The 23,467-nt window shown below is 39.6% G+C and overlaps 1 protein-coding gene and 1 long non-coding RNA gene across 13 annotated transcripts; one reads left to right on the top strand and one right to left on the bottom strand.

Annotated features, from left to right (window-relative positions):
- Positions 1 to 650: 650 nt before the first annotated feature.
- Positions 651 to 18,909, top strand: TMPO (thymopoietin). Of its 12 annotated transcripts, none has more exons than XM_081929187.1 (9): positions 651 to 1,136; positions 8,001 to 8,124; positions 9,687 to 9,845; positions 11,875 to 11,975; positions 14,171 to 14,290; positions 14,392 to 14,511; positions 15,129 to 15,242; positions 16,077 to 16,171; positions 17,427 to 18,909. In XM_081929187.1, the coding sequence occupies exons 1-9, from the start codon at positions 879 to 881 to the stop codon at positions 17,722 to 17,724; spliced, it is 1,389 nt and encodes a 462-aa protein (XP_081785313.1). In that variant the 5' UTR covers positions 651 to 878; the 3' UTR covers positions 17,725 to 18,909. The 12 variants fall into 12 exon arrangements, with proteins under 12 accessions (XP_081785313.1, XP_081785316.1, XP_081785318.1 ...); XM_081929182.1 differs by having other exon boundaries at positions 652 to 1,136; positions 7,998 to 8,124; XM_081929186.1 differs by having other exon boundaries at positions 652 to 1,136; positions 7,998 to 8,124; positions 15,132 to 15,242.
- Positions 18,910 to 21,593: 2,684 nt separating this feature from the next.
- LOC309379113 lies at positions 21,594 to 23,357 on the bottom strand. The gene is made up of 3 exons (XR_014172369.1): positions 23,266 to 23,357; positions 21,903 to 23,012; positions 21,594 to 21,674 (listed from the first exon to the last, which is right to left on the bottom strand). It is a non-coding gene; the product is annotated as an uncharacterized lncRNA (long non-coding RNA).
- Between the last annotated feature and the right edge of the window lie 110 nt (positions 23,358 to 23,467).

A 23,467-nucleotide genomic window follows, 5' to 3' on the forward strand; every position in this document is an offset into this window, starting at 1 on the left:
AACACCCAGCGAGTACTTTTTAAATCTGCCTTGCGCAAGTGGAATTAACAAACTGGGCGAGTTGCGAGAAGGTGGCTTCGTGCGTTGCGCAACAAATCCGGCCGAAAGCTTGTCCGCGTGACACCCGGGCCGCTTCTCCGGGGCAAGACGATCAAAGGGGAACACAGCAGCGCACGGGAGAATAATACTTCATGTTTAAATGGTTTATTATTATTATTATTATTATTAACAGAATCACAAGGCCCTCGAGGAGCTGATGTAGTAAACAAAGGCTCTTTCTCTCCTCACAATGGGCGCCTCACCATTCTCCGCCTACAGACCTCGCTTCCCCAATCCCGGTCCCGTCCAGGGTCCACCCCGGTAGAAACAACTTGGTTGCTTTCCCTTCTCTCCCTATCGGGAAAGTAACGACATATCTCTGCCCGCGTCTGCCTCCTTTACTGAACAAGCCCCGCCCCTCGACAATCGAAGCTCCCCGTCGCGGGAGAAGCGTTCCGGCCGCGCTCTCCGCCGCTCCCGCCTGACTCGAATTTAAACTGCGCGACAGGGAGCTCGCGCAAAGTACCGACTCTGAGGGGAACCCGCGCGCAGCTCCTCTCCGCCGCGCAGCCAATCACAGCGCAGCTCTGCGATTGCGCCGACCAATGCCGGCGCGCTTTATTGGCTGGCGGGCGAAGGAGGGGGGCGTTCGCGCTGTGCGGGAGTTAGGTGCGTTAAGCAAGGCTGTTCGTCCCTCTCTCTCCATCCCGCCCCTCCTCTTCCTCCTCTCCTTCCTCCCTCCCGCCACCCTCCTCCTCCTCCTCCTTCCCCTCTTTGTTGGCGGTTCCTTCTCTCTCGCTGTCTCCTGGGAGGGCGGCGACAAGAGCCCGAGCCTGGCGATGCCCGAGTTCCTGGCGGACCCGTCGGTGCTCACCAAGGAGAAGCTGAAGAGCGAGCTGATCGCCAACAATGTGAGCCTGCCGGGCGGCGAGCAGCGCAAGGACGTGTATGTGCAGCTCTACCTCCAGCACCTCACCTCGAGGAACGCGCCGGGAGCCCAGGCGCAGCCCGACTTCTCCAGCGAAGAGGAGCAGGAGCCCAGCCCGGTCGTCGCCAGGAACAGAATCGGCGGAGATGGCGCCGTCGCCGTGGGCCGGGTAAGCCGCGCTGCCTTCCTCCTCCTCCTCCTCCCCGTGGTCGTTATCTGGCGCCAGAGCAGATTACGAGCCTGGAAAGCGGCCTTCGAGCGCTGAGGGGGCGGCGGAGTTTTCCCGCTTTCTCTCGCAGGGGGCGGCGCCATGTTTCCTCACGGGCGGGCGGGGCGCGCGCGAGAGAGAGAGAGATGATGGCTGCGCGTGGATAGAAACTGCTTTGGCGCAAGCAGGCAGGCAGGCAGGAAGTCTGCGGGGGGAAGGGGGCGCTGCAAGGTGCCGCTGCAACCTCTAGTGGCAAAACGCGACCGGAATGGCCAAAGATGGGCCCTCTGACCTGGGCCGCCCTCTGATTCCTCCCTCCCAAAAAGCTGTCACCTGTCGCCCTCCTCTGGCGCCGCAGACCGCTCCTTCTATTAGGAGGGTTGCGAAGAGCTCTCCTAAAAGGAGTTTGAACTTAGCGGGCGCCCTGCCAGGCGCAAGAAGGGTTTCACTTCTGCATAACCTGTCGCTGGCAAGGCACGTGGTGGGCCTTGACTCCGCGCCCTGTACTGCACACTACACCAGGCCCCTTCTTCTCCTAGTGAGAAATCCGAGCTAGGCCCCTGGCGACCCCCGTTGTCACCCTTAGCACTTTCGCGACAAGAGTACGTTTCCTTGAGCGCACTGGGCATGAATGTGAGGTTCGGGACAGTAAAAGTGGTTGCCTTTGTAAAATCCCTTTTAAGCTTGTTTATTTAAAGCTGTTCTGCATTTTTTATGGCTGAACTTATTTTGACTATTTTTTGCTCCTGTGTAACCGATCAGAGGCATTCTTGATTCCAAGTAATTTTCCCTTGCCTCTTTAAAAACAGTCTTCTAAAAGGCAGTTTAATGAACGTAGCCATAAAATAATGTGTTGCAAGATTCTGCATCTTGTCATGACTTGAAAGTTTTCACGCAGGGAATCAGTTTCAAATAACAGGTGTTCGGTGTCAAAGAGTAGTGACTTTTGGAGTACTGAACAGCTAGGTTGAAAGAGCTGTGCAGATATGGAAATATTAGGTGACCAGACTTTTGTTGAAGCGCCTCAGAGAGTTGACCTGATATTTAAAGGGTACATAAATCTTGACCCTGCTCCCTTCATGTAGTGAAGGTTGAGCTCTCCTCTGAAACCTACAAGAAAGAGCAGGGGAAAGTGTAGCTAGAAATTTCTGCCTAATGTAGAAAATGAAATTATGGATTTTAGCAACTTCCATCTGTGTTTTTGTTTAAAATCCCCCAGTCTTAATTATCCTTTGGAACAATGCCTCATGGATTTTGCTTTTAGGGCAATCCTGTGTAGCAATTTCAGCAATGAAAATATTGGCAAACCCAATTTAAAGTTGCAAGTGCACCTCCAGAAAAGGAATACTAACTAGAAAGTTTGGGACAACCACTCCAAAATGCTTGATGTTTGTGCCTGCAGATCATTTGTTTCTGAGACACTGAACCATTTACTGTATCTGGAAGTGTCCTTTGTTTCTGTGGATGGCTACAGTATATAACAAACATTCATTTGTTTATTTTTGCAATACTAGAAACAAAGTAACTCTTGTATCTTCAGAGGAAAAAGTTCCAAATCTAAACATATTTTATTTACTTAGGTAACCTGCTTTTCATTCAGATCAATCCAAGAGCAGGCACATAAAAATATATGCTTCATAATAAAACAATCTGAAAAATCAAATCATGACAGTAAATCATATTTACATACTCACCTGGGTTTATTAATATACAGCCATACCTCAGAAGGTAAATGCCTTGCGAGTTGAATGTTTTGGCTCCTGAACACTGCAAACCCAGAAGTGAGTGTTGCAGTTTGCAAACGTTTTTGGAACGCGAAAGTCTGACGTGGGTTCCAATTGGCTGCAGGAGCTTCCTACATCCAGTTGGAAGCCACGCCTTGGTTTCTGAATGCTTTGGAAGTTGAACGGACTTTCGGAACAGATCCCGTTCGACTTCCAAGGTACGACTATATAAATGTATAGGATTGCACTACACAGAAATTTGCTTTACAGTTGCTAATCTGATGGAGTGACTTTCACAAAAGGCCTATCGGTGACTTATTTAAAAACATGAATAATCTATCCAGCTAATGCTTAGAGAAAATATGCAGTTAATTTATTTTAAAGTCATCTGGGTTCTCCACAGTATAAAATAAACAACAAATAATACTTTTTATTTGAAAGTCTGCTTTCCATGAGACCTTAGGTCAGTCAGGTAATGAAGAAGAAAGTATTAAATGTGAATCAGCAAAACCTTGTATTTAAAAGGGTAGCTGACTTTTTCTTGGCTAAGTTTCCATGGTAAACCAGTTGGGTTTTCTACCATTCATTTATCCAAGGCTGTTAAATGTACAATTCATTAAATAGATTTTCAAAAGAGTAATGAGGGCTTTCTCAAATTTTTAACTGGAAAAAATGTAAATCAAAATGTGTTTGAATATTGGATAAATTTTCCAATAGCCCAAAGTAATGAAACTCAATAATTGATTGAGGGTGGGGAAGGGAATTAATAAAATTTACTTAGTAAAAAGTGTTACTTTGACATTGTGTTACTGGAATATTTTATTCGGAATATTTCAAAACATCACAACTTGGTAGCATATATTTCCCTCATATTATTTTGATTTTAAGAAAAATGTAGATGTACAGTACTCATAATTAATGTATAATTATGAAAGTTTATTTAATAAGATAAGTTAGTCTTCAGTGTGCCATGAGACTTGTTTTGTTACAATGTGATGCAGCTTCCTTGGGTTAATAAATGTTAAATTGATTTGAGTTGAGGTGTAGAAGGTAGGTGCAGTTAACTATGTTCATCATGAAATGTGAACAATACAAAATCAATATTAAACTTGGGTTTTATTTTTCCAGTCATGGGGGGAAATTTGTGATGCAGTGATGAATTGAGGAGAATAAACAATTGAGAACTCTGCTTCCCATTCCACCAGCACAACGGAGACTTGTTCATAGAACTAGGTGCATAGATTCCTTATCCTCTGCAGACTAACCCAATAGTGCAATTTCCCTGTCGTAGGAGTTGCCAGTGTGGTGCCCTTCAGATGCTGTTGGATTACAATTTTCTTTATCCCTGATCATTTATCAGTGTTGGCTAGGGCTGATGGGAAGTGTAGTCCAGTAACACCCAGGGAATACTATTTTGACAACCCTTTCCCTGTTAGTGAGCTTCAGCACTAGCTGAGGAGGAAAGCTTCTAATCTTGAGTGGCACTGTGTGAGAAGCAGCTATTATCTGTTCTCTGCTGTATGGGAGAGTTGAAGGAGGGTTGGAGTGAAAGAATACACATGTTTACACTTCTCTAGGATGACATAAGTTGTTGAAGCCTGTGTCATTCATAGTTGATAGAGGTCTGGAGAGTGAGTTAATTAGGATAAGTGAACATTTTTCCTCCATGCCACCCTTGTTAAATAGTCTGTAGTAGTTCATATCATTCTAGACTATGTGGAATGAATTAGGGGATGCATACCACTTAATGGGACGCAGGTGGCGCTGTGGGTTAAACCACAGAGCCTAGGCCTTGCCGATCAGAAGGTTGGCGGTTCGAATCCCCACGACGGGGTGAGTTTCCGTTGCTCGGTCCCAGCTCCTGCCAACCTAGCAGTTCGAAAGCACATCACAGTGCAAGTAGATAAATAGTTACTGCTCCGGCGGGAAGGTAAACGGCGTTTCTCTGCGCGGCTCTGGTTCGCCAGAAGCGGCTTAGTCATGCTGGCCACATGACCCGGAAACTGTACGCCGGCTCCCTTGGCCAGTAAAGTGAGATGAGCGCCACAACCCCAGAGTCGGTCACGACTGGACCTAATGGTCAGCGGTCCCTTTACCTTTACTTACCCCTTAATGTAGTCATTCTCCGACTCTTAATTCTAACTCCCCCAGGATATGAAATAGTGTTCTGGAAGAGAACTTAGGGTATAAGCTGTTTTGGGGTTGATCTTGTTCATTTCACTCCTTTTTCCTGACTCAACTGCCTTCAACAGTGGACAGAAGTAACTACACTTAGTCCTCCTAGGGCTTTTTAAGATGACTTTAAAAAATATATTTAACAATTTTTTTGTCTGCATACTTGAAGTTTCTCTTGAATATATAGAATATATACTTTGCCTAAAGCGATTTTGATGTTAATATGTTATAGCTAACATATAGCTATCATTACTATACTATATGTAATAGAGCTGAGGAGAAATAATGTGCAAATGGAGTATATCTGTAACAGTATTCTACTTAATTTCAATCCCTTTAGCAGGATAGTGAAACAAAAATGACTGACTGATGAGAACCTTTGCTGGCATTTGTGGGTAGCTAACCTGGTTGCAAGTTCATTTTTATGTTATGTTGCAAGTTCATTTTTATGTTAGCCAGTTGGTTGTTGTCTTTAAGTCATACTGAAGCAACTTAAAGGCCAACCTACCTTTCAAATAGATATTTATGTAGTCCACATGCATATTGGTTTCCACTTTGTTTTCAGACACAACCTCAATTTTGCATGATAAATTGTCATCTTGCTGGCAACTCATCTTCTGTTATTTCTCTGGAGGTCTTGTAATCACCCCGCCTTTAAACTGTTTTCTATTTTTCTCCACTGGGTTATCTGTTCAGTGCTTCTCTATATGCAGCTTTTCCCATTTGGTACTGCAAGAGATGTTATACTGGGGAAAGTAAAAGTATGTTCCGCTGACTTTGATGCCTCCTACTGGCTATGTATGCAACTGCTAAAAGTTCTATACTCTGATTGAAATTATTTCAAAGAATCATGGAATTGAAAAGTTGCAAGGGATGATGAGGTCATCTAGTCCAGGCTCCTGCAATACAGCTAAATATTTAGTTGTTTGACCCTGAATTCCCACCCTAGCCAGATGAGCAGTGATCAGGGCAGGTAGGCATTGTAGTTGAACAACATCTGGAGGACCACATGTTCTACATCCCTGTGATAAAGCAATGATTATTTTCTTTTCAGAAATTGTCATAAAAAGCAGAAGGGTCTTGCATCCCAAATACTGAGTTAGGAGTTTAAAGTACTTCAGTATCATCTTATCTTGATTGGTTCTTAAGCTTTTTGCTTAACTCAATGTGCGCCAAGGCTGTAGCTTAATTTCATTTTACAAAAGAGGCCCAATTTTGTCCTCCTATCCTTCAGGTCTGCTAAATTTGTTTGAGATGCAGTCATCAATTACAGGGATAAATATTAAAGTTTAAATGGTTTAACAATTTTGTGTGTATAAAATGCTTGTGCCAAAATGTGTGCACTTGGGACATAGCTGATTCTATTTCAGTAGAAAGACTTGACTTTTGGCTGGGCCGTTCTGGCTGTGATTTTTATTATTGGAGAACACTTCTGTTTCTAAATTCTTACACGTAGTGTGTAAAGTCTGTTATAGGCATGATTGGAAGAATTTCCTAGAAAGCAAACTTTTATACTTGTTCCATGTTGCTACTTTAAATATTTTCCCCCTTTATAAGATTGTGAAATGTGTTCATCTCAATGGGCCAAATATATTGATTATCAGATTTTTGTAACATTTACTAACAATACTTGTTCTCTGTTTGTGGGTTGCCCTGGATCCACAAGGAGGCTATTCTAATTACTTGAGGCTGTTCCAGAATATAGGAATGCATTTTCAGAAATGTGCTTCAATTTTCTACCCTTGGCTATTTTGTAAGGAAGATTTTATGGGATTCCATATGTGAATTGTTAAATAGACTATGTGATAGTGAAAAGTTAGAAACTGGGGTTTTTATCCAATACTGTTCAACAGGACTCCTTTTTTTTCTCCTGCTCTGCATACTCTAAAAATCTGCTGTGGAGGGTCCCCGCAGCCTTCCAGAGCTATGTACTGGTGTTGCATTATTTTTATAGGGACAAAAGAACCAAGCATATCCAAAGTTATGCTGTTCCATGAAAGGTCTTTAGAGTAGCATAATTGGAAAAGACAATAAATAGGGTTTTGATTTGTTGCACACAGTTCATGCTTTAGTGGCAATGCAGAAATGTTGAAGTAACATAGGCCAAAAGGAATTGACATAGCCTGATTTTAAAAAAGCAAAACTCCATCAATGCCAGGGAATTGTTAGCTGGTGGTGCAAACTGTTCTTGGTAATGGAAAGGGCATGAAGATATGTGGTAGCATATTTTTTCACAGCGTTAATAGGATTAATAATAATAATAATAATAATAATTTATTTGTACCCCGCCCATCTGGCTGGGTTTCCCCAGCCACTCTGGGCGGCTTCCATAGAAACCAAAAATACACTAAAATATCACACATTAAAAACTTCCCTGAACAGGGCTGCCTTAAGATGTCTTCTGAATGTCAGGTAGTTGTTTATCGCTTTGACATCTGATGGGAGGGCGTTCCACAGGGCGGGCGCCACTACCGAGAAGGCCCTCTGCCTGGTTCCCTGTAGCTTTGCTTCTCGCAATGAGGGAACCACCAGAAGGCCCTCGGCGCTGGACCTCAGCGTCCGGGCAGAACGATGGGGGTGGAGACGCTCCTTCAGGTATACTAGGCCAAGGCCGTTTAGGGCTTTAAAGGTCAACACCAGCACTTTGAATTGTGCTCAGAAACGTACTGGGAGCCAATGTAGGTCTTTCAAGACCGGTGTTATGTGGTCTCGACGGCCGCCCCCAGTCACCAGTCTAGCTGCTGCATTATAGATTAACTATATAGGGTGCTTGCCTTATTTTCCATTCAGCTCCAAAATAACAGTACGCAAGAACACTGGTTTGCTGTGGTGGCATTTCTCCTCATTCTTATGTTACTGTGTATTTCCACACTTAATAACCTAGTTCTACAATGCAGTTAACACTTTGGCTATCTCTTCCCAGAAGGCAACAAAGAAAACTGACAAACCAAGGCCAGAAGAGCAGGATGATATAGATGTAACAGATCTCAGTAATGAAGAACTCAAAGATCAGCTTCTGAGATATGGTGTGAATCCAGGTCCTATTGTGGGTAAGCTAATACTCTGTAGTAATCTCATTAATAGTGTTTTTAAATCAAAATAATAATCACATGCTTGGTGGTGTTCACTTCATCAACATTAGTAATTGCCCAGCCCCTCCAGGCTGGCAGAAATAGCATTTCCTTTGGTCGGTGCTACAATGTCTGCCATTAACTTGGATGCTTGCAAGGTGCACAAGTCCATAATACTTGTCCATACGCTCAGTAAACAAGAATTTAGCACCTCAAATCATTTTGCATAATGCTGATTAGCATGATACAAGCAGAAGCTGTTCTTAAGTCATATAAACCTGTGGCCCTGCAAACATTGATAGTTTCCGACTTCCATCAGCACCAGCCAATATTGCAAGTGATCATGGGTGATGGGAATTCTGGTTCAGCAATATCTAGGCCACCCATCACTGGTATAAGTAAAGACTCTCCACATGGGAAATGAGAAGGTTTGCATAAAGGGGGTGCAACCATGAAATTACTGTTGCAGATAGCAATTTAGAATTTGAAAAACTGCTACTAGTACTTCATTGGATGTACCTAAGCTATTATCTCACTGACTGTTTGGATGCATGACAGACTTAAGATATGTTTATGGGCTTTGTGTGGCCTTGCCCCTCTTCCAGATTTGAACCTTTGTTGATGTTACACTTTATATATATGAACAAATAATACTTCTATAATCTGGCTTAATTTTGTGCCAAGGCCACATTTTTCTGCTGAACTTGCCCCCGCCCAAGACAAAAACCCTCTGCTTCTATTTACCTCAATATGTTGCTTGCAGAAAAGAGCATATTCAGGGGCAAATAGCACTGTGGGTAGGGGTGGGGATTGCTGATGGGAAATAGGCACAGGACTTTAATGCAGGGTGATTTAGGGCCCTGGATCGCCACTTTTCTGTCACAATAAAAGTGGCCAGCTTCAGCACACTTCAGTAAGTGTATTTGTTGTAATGCATTGTTTGGCCCTGAGAGGCCCACCAACGTGTTTGCATGCCCCTTGTTCCCTCACCCCTTCCTGGATCTTGCATTCTTAACTCCATAAAAGTGTTTCTTTCACATCCTCAAACGAATCCATCAAGCTTCATCACCTGTCATTTCATAATCACATAATTCAAGAAACAGTCTTGAACCTAAAAACATTCAGCAATAAAATGTGGCCTTGTTCACTTTACGTTAACTGAGCGTTTTCCATTTTGTTTTGTGAATGTTTTGGCTATCCTCAAAGGTTCCTACATTTTGCCACCTTAATTCATATAAAGGTTCCCCATGGTTATTAGTTTTGCATTGGCACCCTTACCTGGCGCTCTTACCTGACAGATACTAGAGTATCTTCTCCTGTTAGTTTCAGCCTTTTCTTTCCTTTACTGCTATGGGATTTCTTAACTGAAAACTGTTGAAATACATAAGCTTCAAAATGCTGCTTAAAAGCTTGAAGTGCACTGTCTGTTAGTCTTGGTGATTCACTGAACAAAGTGGGAAAAATGGAGTTTCTTATCAACTCACATAGGAACTAGAACTTTTTGTCTATTCTGAGATATCTAATTTCCTGTTCTTCTGTAGCTACTACAAGGAAGCTGTATGAGAAGAAATTACTGAAGCTGAAAGAGCAGGGCCAAGAGCCAAGTTCTTTCATACCTGCACCAATTGTTTCTTCATCTGCAGAGAACAACAAACAAAATGGAAATAATGACTCGGATCAATACAGTGACAACGAAGAAGGTAGAAATAAATCCAAAGAAATATGAATAGCTGACAAGGAAGATGTTAAGATAATAGTTTACAATAGATTAGAAGTAGTTCCTGGGTTTGATTGCTTTCTATTGGTTACCGTTTTCCTTACCACATGTATAAGGTAATGCCCCATTTTAGACCTCATATTCAATTTAATACAGGAACTTTCAGGTTGGATACTGCATTCTATAAGTAGACTTGGATAAGAGAGGAGAAGAAACTCCTATGCCTGTGACTCAACCCTGGTCATGTAAGGTTGGGAGCAGGAAGAAGAATGATGGAAAATATCACCTATTCAAAATACTTTGTAGTTCTACGTAACTTCAGGCTCTCCTTCTGTAGTCTCACTATTTAAATGATGCCCATGTTCTTAATAACCCAATTTACCCATATTTACTGAGAAGTATGTCTCACTGTATTGACTGAGGCTTACTCTGTAGAAATGTATTTAGGGTTTCTATCCAATAATAAACTAGAACTTGATCAGTTTATAATAATTTTTAAATTCTGCACAGTAATTAGTAATGGAAAGAAATCTTTAAATGTGTTAACAATTCTTTTTACAGAAAATATTAATTTCAGCTTTTTTAAATGAGACAAATAGTTAAGACTAAGTTCATATGAAGACTTTTTCCCGGTTAGGTCCTTAGTTTAGCATATGAGAAAATTTACACTGAATAACCCTAACTTTTAAATTTTAGGTCCAAGCCCATTTCAGCATTAAGCATCATTTGTTGCCATAGGGGCAATATCTATAGTCAGCGTGTGCTTTGAATAAACATATATACCAGGGGGCAGCAAACTTTTTCAGCAGGGGGCCGGTCCACTGTCCCTCAGACCTTGTGGGGGGCCAGACTATATTTTGAAAAAATAATGAATTTCTATGCCCCACAAATATTCCAAAGATGCATTTTAAATAAAAGGACACATTCTACTCATGTAAAAACATGCTAATTCCCGGACCATCCGTGAGCCCGATTTAGAAGGTGATTGGGCCGGATTCGGCCCCCATGTCTTATTTTGCCTACCCATGATATATACTGAAGATGTAGCTGCAATATTTCTTAAATTATAATAGTCTTAATAGTCTCATGTTGTCAACTACTGAAACAGTAATATTCTGGAGGACTCTGTCCATCACTGGATGGGTTGTTTTTATGGATTTGTATCTGGATTTGTATCTTTTATGGATTTGTATCTGTACCATCATTCTTCTCAAAATCAACTTTAGCTCCTCCATTCAAACTGTCACCAACTGCCAGAGAGATAGTACTAGGTTTCAGATGAAGAAAAGACATAAATTGCTTTACTGTGATCACATAATTGTTGATTGATGTCCTTTCTAACTTGTGTTCACATAAAATGAAATAAAATTTATACTTTTATTTGAATAACTCATCAGCTGCTTAGTGTCAGGTCTTACCCATTCAGAAGAAATCAGAGCATGTTGTTTGGAGTAGTCTTATTTCCAGCAGCTGCATTGGCATTGATATTTCTGTTTTACTTTTATTTCAATACCACCTCCTGCACAACTTATTTACACCATGTTTCAAGCATACCATAAAAACCATAACAATATTAAGCAAATAGTGTAAAATATTAGATAACAGTAGATAAAATTATAGAAGCTGTACTGGTCCCTAAAACCAGTTATAAAATGGAAAATATTATAACTTAGTACAGTAGTGGTTTGTTTCTTTTTCTTTTAAGAAGTTAAATGTATTGAGAACTTTTGAGAATGTTTGCAAATATTTCAGATTCCAAGGAGAAAGCCTACACCAAATGGGGAACAAGGGGGCTGTGTTAGAGCAGCTCAGATTGCTGGTGTTGGCGCCTCTGGATATTCTTAAGTTCAGGGAGTGGTTGTTTGAAATATATAAATTGAAACAGCTGGTGAAATTGTCACAAGCTGTGATCACACGTTAACCTTTAGCATAATTTGTAGTGTTTGGGAAATATTTCTGTAAATTGCCATTTTTACCTGAAAAAAATAGTAATAGATGGCATTTATTCACAGATCCGAAAACAGAATTCAGACTTGAGAAGCGAGAACCACTGAAGGGCAAGACAAAGGCTTCAGTTACAGTTAGACAAAGAAAAATTGCTGAACATAATCAGGTACCATTATAGTAGTTTCTTACCAGTTTTATACCATTCTCATATAAAAATGAGGATGTCCTTAGAAATTTGTCTTACATCTTGTATACACTGATTAACAGTTGCTTATTTTTAAGGGGCTTTAGGCAATTCAGTACTGTATAGCAGTGGAAACTATCATTTTTCCTGACTGCAGCAAAATGATAAAGCCTTATATTATGCTGAATAGAATTAAGTTTCTTGTCTATTTCCTTAATACATTAAAAATGGCACATTTTTGAAACATGGGAATTGGAAAATAATTGGAAGTGTGGCAGTCTAGAATCTTTAAGGAAAACATTTTGTTGGGAAGAGGGGGTGTTTGGGAGCTCCCAAAATATTATCTAAATTTGCTCTCCCAGCCTTTTCTTTTCATCCTGAATCGCTGCTTTTGGCAACAAGCTTCATGACTATTTTTGTTTTGAAAATTGTTCTTTTTCCTAATAGTAACATCATACAGCCATAGGGGGTAAACAAAGCATCTTCAGAAGAGGGGCAAACTAGCTTCATTTGCCCTAAGTGCTATTGCTGTGGAGCAAGAAATGGTTGCATGGCAGCATCACTGTTACTAGTAAGAGGGGCTGTTTTATATGAAAAAGGGGTGCTAAAGTAGCAGCCAACCAGGCTGCAAATCAGCCCGTAAAGGATCATAGGTGATGAGATGGATCAGAGTTTTCTGAACATAATGGAATGGTTACACATTTCTGTCAGTCCTGGCAGTGGGGAGGGATCGCTGAAACAGCTTATCCCTCACCATCAAAAAGGAGTGGTGCATTCTGGTTCAGCATTGCCAATTTGTATTGAGTGTCTTGTGAAACGCATATACAGTCAGCTAACCAGCTAACTTTGGTCAGTGATGCTTCTTTCATAAGTTGGCAATGTATATTCCTAGCAGGAGCCCGTTCTTTCACCAGATTTCCTAACAGAAAGACCTGCAGATGACTTGATTTGAATACTTTTGGGCAAGTTCCCAGGATTCTATGATATGTGGCATAGGAAGTGGTGCTGAAGGCGCCTAATTGCTACTTTTTGGATTTTGACAAATCATTTCAGAAACTATTTTTATTACTGGTCATCTAGGTATTTGAAAAAATGTGGCAAGCTTATCTGAGTAAGTCCCATTAAACTTGATGGGGACTTATTTCTGAGCTGATACTTACATGTCATAGCACTGTCTATTGTGAATTGTATGAGGCCTAGAATGTTCATACATCTTAAGAACACGTAAGGAATAGATCTATTTGAAACTAGAACTAGCCTTTTTTTTTATAGTAAAAATACTGCTACTAATCAAATATTATAAAAAGGAGCCTGCTAAGTAAAATGACCTAAAACTAATGGCATGTTTCTGAATTTTTTTTTATTCTCATGAAAAACATCCAAATGCATTCACAAACATACAGAAAAGCCCAAGGATTATGGGAATAAATATTTTTCAGTGATCAAAGAAAAAATAACTTGGTATGTTTTGAAGCTTGTCATTCAAGGAATTATGAACAATGCATATTTCTGTATAAATCAGTTTTATAGTAAGCACAACCTGACCCCTGATGTGATACATCAATTCAGGCATTAGAGCCATATTGCCAGGTTTATGAGACCATTCACAAGAATGGAATAGAATTGATTGCTTCCAGTTGCAAGCTATAGCTGTTTTGGCTTCCATTGATTAAATGCAACCACATTTCTCAAGCATTTACATATTTAAGTAGGAATTAGAAGACTTCTTGTGTTTCCCCCTTCATTGTCAATGTTGGGATCAAAATGTATTATTTCTGTGGGTGCTTACCTAGCCCAGTGCTTTTTCCAAGAGAAAATACTCCATTTCTGTAATTATGTCTTCATCATTGGTTGTGAGCCTTATTTCCAGGTAGGTGTGGATAGGTAGGCAGCCTTAATCAAAAGATACTATGGCCATATGATCACACACTGAAGCTGCGGTCACAGATGACAGGAGCTGGAGTTCCATAACACATAGAGTTCACCCCATGTTGGCTATCCCTAATAATGATTTCTGTTTTCTGTGATATTTTAAAGAGTAACGTAGGATAGAACCCATGTGTGGCGCCTAAATGTTTCTTTATAACTTGATGCAAGTACTAGGGCACTCTGTAGTGGTCATCTGGTGAAAATATTAAGCACCCATATGCTTGCTAACATGTCTGATGCTTAAATAGAACTATTCTCAGGATGGAGTTACTGAGACATTCTGGAGAAGTGGATCTTCAAAAAGTGGACTTCTGCAGGCAGTTTCTAGGGAGTCTGCAAGAGTATCAAGAAGAACACCAAGAAAAAGGGTGATGCAAGGCTAATTTGAAATCTAGACTTTTATTTTCCTCCCCAGGGCCCTAGTGACAATTGTACACTTATTTTATGTTTTTGTTTTTTAAACAAACAGGTTGAAACTACAGTACCGCTACCTGTACATGATGCAGTAATATCAAAGAGTACTCCTATAGCTGATACTGTAGTGGCTTCAAGCAACGAGACCCTAGTAAATATATTGAATTTGCAAGAGGTGGTATTCTATAATCTTCCTCCTCCTGGAAAAATACTTTCTGCTTGGAAAAAGGGGGAATGGGGACTCCTTTAAAAAAGGCATTCTTTAAAAAAGAAATGTGCTGTTGCGCTTAAGTCTGATGCAAAGTAAAGAGTAAAATCAGAAGGAGCAATATTGAATTACATTTTTCTGGCTGGTATCCAACTACATCTGTCTTTCAGTAGAATGAACACTGTTTATGGAATGGATTCCCTCTCCCCTGCATGTCTTCACGTGGCCCCAGATCTGCTCCAGAGGGTTGGGGAATCCTCCAGAGCAGATTTGGGGAGGTACATGGGGAAGAAGGGTGGAGTGCAGGAAAGGGGTGCCCATTGTGCAAATCTGTTCACATGCTGTTGGATGTAATCCTCTGAAAGCTGCTCTTTCTTTTGCTTAAGTACATGGGGGTGATGCCTGTAGATAATAGATTAGCTGTTTTCCTTACAATTTATCTATCTGGAATGCACTAATTTTCTTTTAAAACACTGCAATCAATTTCTGAGGGCTGGCTTCTCATATGTAAGGCTACCTGGTTAGTTAAGATTTTTATTGCTGTTTCTTTTGTTAATTCTGAGTCTGAACAATTTGAATTTCAGCAGGTTGTCAATAGGGTGCCTGGAAATTTCAAGCATGCAGATCCTATACTGTCAATCAGTGACTTCTCAGAGTTGCCCAGAAGAACACCAAAGAAACCATTGATGTCAGCTGAAGTAAATGAATTAAACATAGATTGTTGAATAGAAAGGGGAGGAGGGTGCACTTGCATATATGCATTTGGCTTTTAACTTGGAAATGTCATGCTAACTTAATTCTGAACTATTTTCTCACTTCAGCTTACGGTGTATTCCTGAGTGATGTTTTGTATATTTGAGGCAACCAGGAATTTAGGGATACCTAAGAACTTAAGATTTCATCACCTAACTCCTACTGAGTACATCAAACGTGAAATTTTAAACAAAATTCATATAACCAAGTCAGCAGAATAGATACAAAATAACTATTTTTCTACTCATCTCTGTTGTGTAGCTTTTTATTTCCTTTAAAAGCTTCTTATGTGCTAATTATTACCTTACTAACAAATAGGAGAATTTGAAATCTCACTACAAATATGTGCTCACTGTTTTTAAAATAGTGTTATTCTGTACTGTGACAGTGTTTTTCACTTTCCACCAAGAGGAAATGGGAAATAAACATAAAATTACTTATATTCAATAGCCATACAATTCAGTTAGGACAGAAGTGCTGACAGTGCCTTTTAAGTCTTCCTTTATCAAGGTAGCCTTTATTACATAACACTATACTTCATGTTGAAAGAACAAAAGGATGGTACTGAAGATCCCTGGATACAAAAATGGCCAAACAGACCAAAATAACCAATCTTTAATCAACAGCTAAACTCCATGCAAGAATCTTCTTAAAGCTTACTCTGCTTACCAAATTCTTTTACAAATTACACAGTGATGCACACTTTCTTTTTCTTTCTCTAGTACAGCTTTCTTGTGCATGTTTTTTTTTTAATTCTCCCTTTGTCTAACTTTTTACAGGTCATGGAGAAAACATCTACAGAGGAAAGAAGAGCAGACAGGGATATTCTTAAAGAAATGTTCCATTATGAGGCATCAACACCTACAGGAATTAGGTATTTATAGGTGTAATTATTGTTTCAAGCATGCAGTGACTGCCTTTTTAGGCTTTGTTAGCACAACTCAGTGCATTTGACTCTGTTATAATAACATTTCTAAGAATCCAGTCTTAAAAGGAGTGTTATTTTTTGTAATATTAAAAATACGTTTTCCAGTTCTTTCATGCTTATCAGTAGCAACTAGAAAACCCTAGATCTTTCAAAGCTGCATATCATTTAAATTGGTGTTTATAGAAGCAAATCATGTGTTAAGGTACCACAGACTGAACCACAGACTGTTTGTTCTAGGATTTGGCTCATTGTTTGAGATATCCAGATCAAAAGCCATCATAGGAATAGTCTTTAATTAGCTGGTAACCTGCTAAAGTAAATATACTGAACTTACTGCTTCTAAAGCAACATATGATTTATGCCATACTTCTAAATCACAGAAAATATTTGCAACAGGACTAGGAGGGAAGCTTTAGTCATAGGGTGCATGGTACAGTTAGTTGTCTTTCACAGAGCTTTGCACCTTGTCTCTCAAGCAGCTATTATACCCTTAACTTGGTGGAAGATTAAGATCCTCTATCTCATTATATTCCTTAGGTATAAAAATTGTAGAACTCCATGTCATAGATTTAATTCCCAAGGATGGAACTATTTGATTTACACAGCCAAGTTGGGGACAACACATTGCTCAGGTTTCCCCAGATTCCCTTGGTCTTCTGCTTAGTGTTATAGTCCTGAGTCTGGGCAAGTTACTGTTGTGCAGGTTTTCTTGCAGAGTAACTTGACCTAAAGTTGTCTGCTTTAGAAGTTGCAGGCCTATAAAAATCCTATACAGTTCTAGTACTTGAAATGAGGAATATTGAATGCTGAGAACACTTCTTGTCCGTCCCAAAAGAATGCCTTTTTATTGGGTGGCATGCATGCTCTGAAGATGGACAGGGGGTGAAAGGGGACAGATCTTCTATTCCCCTCCCCCCAATGCTAGCATAGTCAAAGGTCTGGTATTCAAAGAACAGGTATCTTAACAAACAATATAAATTTGATGAATATAACATTTAGTATCCATCATGAAGCTCATTCAATGTATTTCCCTTATCATAATCCATAGTTTCGGTGAGGCAAAACACTTGTCTGTCTTCCCTAGAGAGTTGTAAAACTTCAGAGCATTAAATGCCTACCTCATCCCCTCCCAAATGCATTTTTAAAATGAGATCTATTTTAGCCTTAAATAAGCATATAATTACTTCTCATTAATTAACAGTGCTACCTGCCGCAGACCAATCAAGGGAGCTGCTGGTCGACCTATAGAGCACAGTGACTTCCGGCTGGAGGAGACCTATTCATCAAAATATATCCCCAAATATGTTGCCACAGCAGATCTCAACCCAGAGAAACCAACAATTAAAAAACGTTCCATTCCTATGTGGATAAAAATCCTGCTCTTTGTTCTTATTTCAGTCTTCTTACTTTTGGTCTATCAGTCTATGGAAACCAACCAAGGAAATCCATTCTCCAAATTTCTTAGTAGTAATAGTAACCTGGAGGAAAAGACAGATTGAGTGTTTGTATGGCACACACAACTTGGTCTCCTATTTAACTGTAGAGATGTCTTCATCCTTCATCTATTTCAGCGACTGCATACAAATAATAGCGGCATCAGAAAAGTGAAATAAACAAGACAGTATAAGTGGACATCACTAACTTTTTTCAGTATTAGGAGATCACTTTGTGCCATAATTAATATTTTTAGATCTCTCTGGAATTTCTTGTAGGATTTATTTTTTTAACGTGGATATCATTACATTCATTTGAGATTGTATATTTGTTTTTGCAAGCTCAAGGGCAAAAGTGATAGTAAAATGTGAAGATGTGTTTTAATGTTTTTATTTCATATTAAAAAGATAAAGTACTGAAAATTTCTCTACATTGCCTATTGTTTTTAGGGGTGGGAAGTGCTAAGATAAAGGGAAATGCATTTTTGGATGCATTTTGTTGAAACTGTGCAGCTAAGTTTAGTGTATTGTAGTTTAATGGAAAATTCAGCATTTTTTCTGTAGAATACTGTAACATTTTAATAAATAAATGTAAACCTATTGTATACATTTCTGTATCTGTCCTAGTTTTAATTGTAGTAACTCCAATTAACCCTATTCTCTATTTTTAATAATAGTTCTCTACTTTAGTGCTTAATGTCATATCACTGATCAAATTGGCAATAGGTGTCCTTAGAGCAAAACATATTTATTAGTAAAATCGTGTGAAAGAAAATTTACATTAAATAAACTGAACTACTTTTTTACTGAATAATTACAATTTTAAATCATTAACTGCAGATTTAAAATTCCTGTCTTATTACAAAATGGTTATGCTCTCAAGCTAAAACCTCTATTTTTATGTAGGTAAATTGACTTCTATGTGTAGATTTCTTTTTTTTCCCAACTTAGAATTTTGTTTGAACCATCATGGATGTTCATATACCAAAACATTTCATACTTTCATTAAAAATTCATTGTTATGTTACGTATTATGTATCAACCAAGGTTAAAAGTTCTGCTGATGGATGCAACAAATTTAGTCTGCCATAATTTGTTATCAGTTGCATTTACCAATCAAGTAACTTCAATTAATTTCAAGTGTGGGTTATTACAAATATAATGTGAATGTATCAATTTGCAGCACATATGGGATCTTGATATTACTGCATATTCTATACAAAATGCAATAAACTTATTTTTAACGTTCTAGTCTCATTAAAAATTGGTATTAATACAATCAAACATTAACCTTAACTTTTGTTGTAAAATTATCATACTACCTCACCTTACTTGATGATATATAGAGGCACATTTATGGAGCAATCCACTGAATCCAATAGAAGGGGAAATTAGTATACCAACTCTAGGGTTGTATTCCTTCCTCCTTTCCAGGGGCATGCCCATTAGACCAAATGCAGCTCATTTTTGCTCTCTTCACCTTTCCTTTGACATCTCTGGAGAGGCATCCGAGGGCTGCCTGCCTATGGAAAGGTAGCTCTAGTATCCCCTTGCTTCTGGACCATAGGAGTACACTCTTAAGCATACTTATTAGGTCTAATGTTTTGAAGGGCTTTAGCGTACCTAACTGATCAGGCTGTAAGGCTACAGTTCAGAGCACAGGTAGGCTGCTTACATCTCAGTGACCAGTGAGTTAGGCTACTTGTAACTCACTGGTCACTGAGATGTAAGCAGCCTACCTGTGCTCTGAACTGTAGCCTTACAACCTGATCAGAGTTAACTGCACAATACTGTATTCTAAATGGGTTATGAACTAGTGTGCTTATTACTGACATTGTCCCCTTAATTAAATTGTAATTGTTCATAGGGAAATTTTGAATGTGTCAGTAACAACCCGTGTTATTTCTATATTTTACATGAAAAGGGTTCCAGATATTTGGCATTTCCACTTAGAGAAAGAAGAGATTGAGCCTCATGTGACAGTGATGGATCCAGTAGTGTCCCTAATTTACATACTCCTTCAGAGGTAGTATAGGCCCGTCAAAAACAGGGAACATTTCCAGGCCTAAACCTCAATTGAAATGGGTCTAGAAAATTGGTTTCATCCAGGAAAACCTGGATGTAGCCCTTAACCGTGTCTTGCCTTCCTATGTCCTATGCCCAACACTTGAGCCATTACCTCTGTTGAGGTGGTCCATGTAACAATTTTGGCATCTTTCTCATGATGCTGTTAGTCTCCCTTCTTTGCAAATGACATTAAAGTCATTTTAAAAAGCCATAGCTTATACGGGAATAGAATCTATTCCAGGCAGGCTCTTGGAGATAGCCACTTGCCAACAGATCTGGGTAGATCATATCCAGTTATATTCTCAATTTCTCTTACTTCAGTTGTCCAAAATATATTTGGGCAAGAGGAAAAATATGCTGCATATCACCATTCATTGTTTTGCATCTTCAACATAGATTATCTCCTATATACGTGGTTTAACACATACCAGTGAAAAATGAATTCATAACAAGCTTTATTTCAAGGCGATGCTTTTGGTTTGATGCAGAACATATTGCCCAGGATCCTTCATTTGAAATGATGTGCTAATTGTTATGTCAATATTAATGATAATGTAATATTCTTTATTTAATAATCTGTGTTGGGTCTTTAAATGTTAAAAAAATTCAGATTCTACAAGTTCTGAAATAGGACCATGTTTACCAACTAAATTGTTGGCAATGTTTTGTAATTGCAAGTACTGAAAAGTGTTGGTTGGGTCTGGAGCATTTTTTTAAATGTAAAAGAACATAATATATAATGTAAAAGATAATGTGGCAATAATTTGATCTCTGTGCCGTGACACAATAGTGGCACTAGATGGCACTTTAAAGTGCTTTTTGCATGCCAGCTCCTAAGGCAACCTTATGCTTGCCAGTGCTTTTTTTCTAAAAAAATGTACTTTCATTTTCCTACTCATATTGAAATACTGCCCCTCAATAAGGCCAAACTTAGATTCTCAAAATGTTTAGGTGTATGTGTGTCCCCAGAAAAAAGCACTATAACAAAGATAGTTCTGACATGACATTCTGTCTGACAGCTTCAGGATATCTTAGTAACTTTTCTTCATATGGTCTTCAATATTAAAAGACAGTCAGGTACACGTGTCTGTATGCCTGAACTAACTGCAAAATGGCCACATTTGCCATATGAGCTGAACATTTATACAGGTACCTCAGGTTACAGACGCTTCAGGTTACAGACTCCGCTAACCCAGAAATAGTACCTCGGATTAAGTACTTTACCTCAGGATGAGAACAGACATTGCGGCACGGTGGCAGCGGGAGGCCCCATTAGCTAAAGTGGTACCTCAGGTTAAGAACAGTTTCAGGTTAAGAATGGACCTCCGGAACGAATTAAGTTCTTAACCTGAGGTACCACTGTAATACCCTATTATAGCATCCTTTTAGATAGTAACAGTTTTATAATGGTAGCAATATTACTTGTCACACAACAATCCTATTAACTGTGAGGCAAAGTATTAAAAGACAAGTATTAATATTGATAAGTATATATGTTTGTCAACGCCTCTTGTTAGGGGTCTTTACATGAAATATGTACTGGGCTTGCTTTTTGATATTTCCAAGCACGGAACTGCAATTGACATGTAAGGATAGTCTATTTTAAACCTAAAGATAAGAATTACATGCTGGCCTATCAGTTCTTCACAGTGCACAATAAATGTTACTGCATTCCAGCATGTTGGGAAGATGCCAGTATGATCTCTTGAAGAGAGGTATGGCGCTACTTTCTGAACTACAGGATGTAACTACTGCTGAGAAGAAAGGGTTTTACATGACATTTGTAGGAAAATTCATGTATTTGGACTGGGCACACTGTCCTAAACCCTCGGTACTGTGGACATTACAATATTGTAAGCTGATTTGAGTAAAAGGAAATAAGGGGATTTCTGTAGCATTTTGAGTATTCAAAGCAATTTATATACATGACTTCAATAATCTTATGCCAACTCTGTACAGTAGTACCTCGGGTTACATACACTTCAGGTTACACACTCCACTAAGCCAGAAATAGTGCTTCAGGTTAAGAACTTTGCTTCAGGATAAGAACAGAAATCTGGCTCTGGCAGCGCGGTGGCAGCAGGAGGCCACATTAGGTAAAGTGGTGCTTCAGGTTAAGAACAGTTTCAGGTTAAGTATGGACCTCCAGAACGAATTAAGTACTTAACCCGAGGTACCACTAATTGGTCAGAGAAAGTCTGGCCCAGTGCATAGACTGAAGAGCCTCAAATTCCAAACTTTAGACAGTTACTTAGTGATCTCGGACCAGTTACTACTTTTCAGACTACTATGAAGAGAAAAGGACCAAAGACTGGTACATTAAGATAATATACTGTAATATATTGTTACTGACACCAGTTTTACAAAGGTTGCAAACCACTCGCAATCTCTGCTAAGCAGTAGCAAGCTTCCAGATGCTCAGGGTTATGTTTCCTTTAGGAAATCAAAGCACATCAGAGAGTAGCCTTTAAGAAATATGGTTTATTGTACACATATTTACACCTAGGTCTACTTTGGAGAGAGTTCAGAGCATTACATCTCAAGAGGGGCTTGTTATTCACAGCAGTGCAGCATTGGAGTCCAAGGCATCCTGCAAGCCATCTCGGTGCCACTCCACTGTGCCATCCTGCTAAGATGGTTCTGGACTTCACAGCCACTCATGGAGTTCTTCTCTTGCAACCTCTAGATTTCAAAAGGACACATTTTTCTTGTGTGACATCACACCTCCTGTAACATTCCCCTCCACACTATTTACCCAGAGGGCAGGCAGAGGGTCAATGACTGGACACTGTTTGGCATTTACACCATGATGGTCTTTCTCCCCAGGTCATTTCCTAACACCTGACATCTTTTCTTCATTATTTAAAATATTATCTAAATTCTACCATTTGTTAATTTCTAACATCCCCTAACTAGCAGTTATGGGTTCCCTCGCCTCCCCACAACTGTCACCCCAGATTTGAAACAATATATCCATGCTGTAGGTGAAGGGTTGCAGTTGACAGATGGTAGATGAGTTCAAAGTACTCCTCTCTGAATACTACACTGCTATCAGGATTTATGACCCCTCAAATACTCTCCCCCTGGAATGGCCTTTTGAAGTCCATTGCTTTCCAAAGCTTTTGGAAGAAACACACTTGCCTGTTAAGCACAACTTGAAGATTTCTTTTTTCTAAATCAGTTTACCATTTAAACCACCCAATTCATAGCTACAATCTGGTTGCATAGTATGCACTCTTGTGGATAAAGCTCTGGTCCACCTTATACTAAGATATTTATTGTTGTGCCTGAGAACATAAAGGTAAAGGGACCCCTGACCATTAGGTCCAGTCGTGGCCAACTCTGGGGTTGCGGCGCTTATCTCGCTTTATTGGTCGAGGGAGTTGGCGTACAGCTTCTGGGTCATGTGGCCAGCATGACTAAGCCGCTTCTGGCGAACCAGAGCAGTGCACAGAAACGCCGTTTACCTTCCCCCCGGAGCGGTACCTATTTATCTACTTGCACTTTGATGTGCTTTCGAATTGCTAGGTTGGCAGAAACCTGAGAACATAAATTACTGCAAAACGTCTTGTTTATTGTTAGTCGACTGACCAACGTGCCTTCATCTTTTTGAGCAACAGGAGTATTATTTATTATTTTTATTTATTTATTATTATTATTATTAAAAATAATATTGGTGGTATTAAAATTCAAACGATATCAGTCGTAAATGCACTGAAACACTCTAGGAACAAGCAATGTA

The sequence above is a fragment of the Podarcis melisellensis genome (genome assembly GCF_964234715.1).
Source record: "Podarcis melisellensis genome assembly, chromosome: 10".
Classification (NCBI taxonomy): Eukaryota; Metazoa; Chordata; class Lepidosauria; order Squamata; family Lacertidae; genus Podarcis; species Podarcis melisellensis.

Excerpts from the sequence above, each read along its gene's own strand:
- TMPO (XM_081929182.1), top strand. The coding sequence starts at position 879 with ATGCCCGAGTTCCTGGCGGACCCGTCGGTGCTCACCAAGGAGAAGCTG. Across the intron at positions 1,137-7,997 it reads GCGCCGTCGCCGTGGGCCGG|AAGGCAACAAAGAAAACTGA; the intron begins GTAAGCCGCGCT and ends ATCTCTTCCCAG. Across the intron at positions 15,243-16,076 it reads AACCATTGATGTCAGCTGAA|GTCATGGAGAAAACATCTAC; the intron begins GTAAATGAATTA and ends AACTTTTTACAG.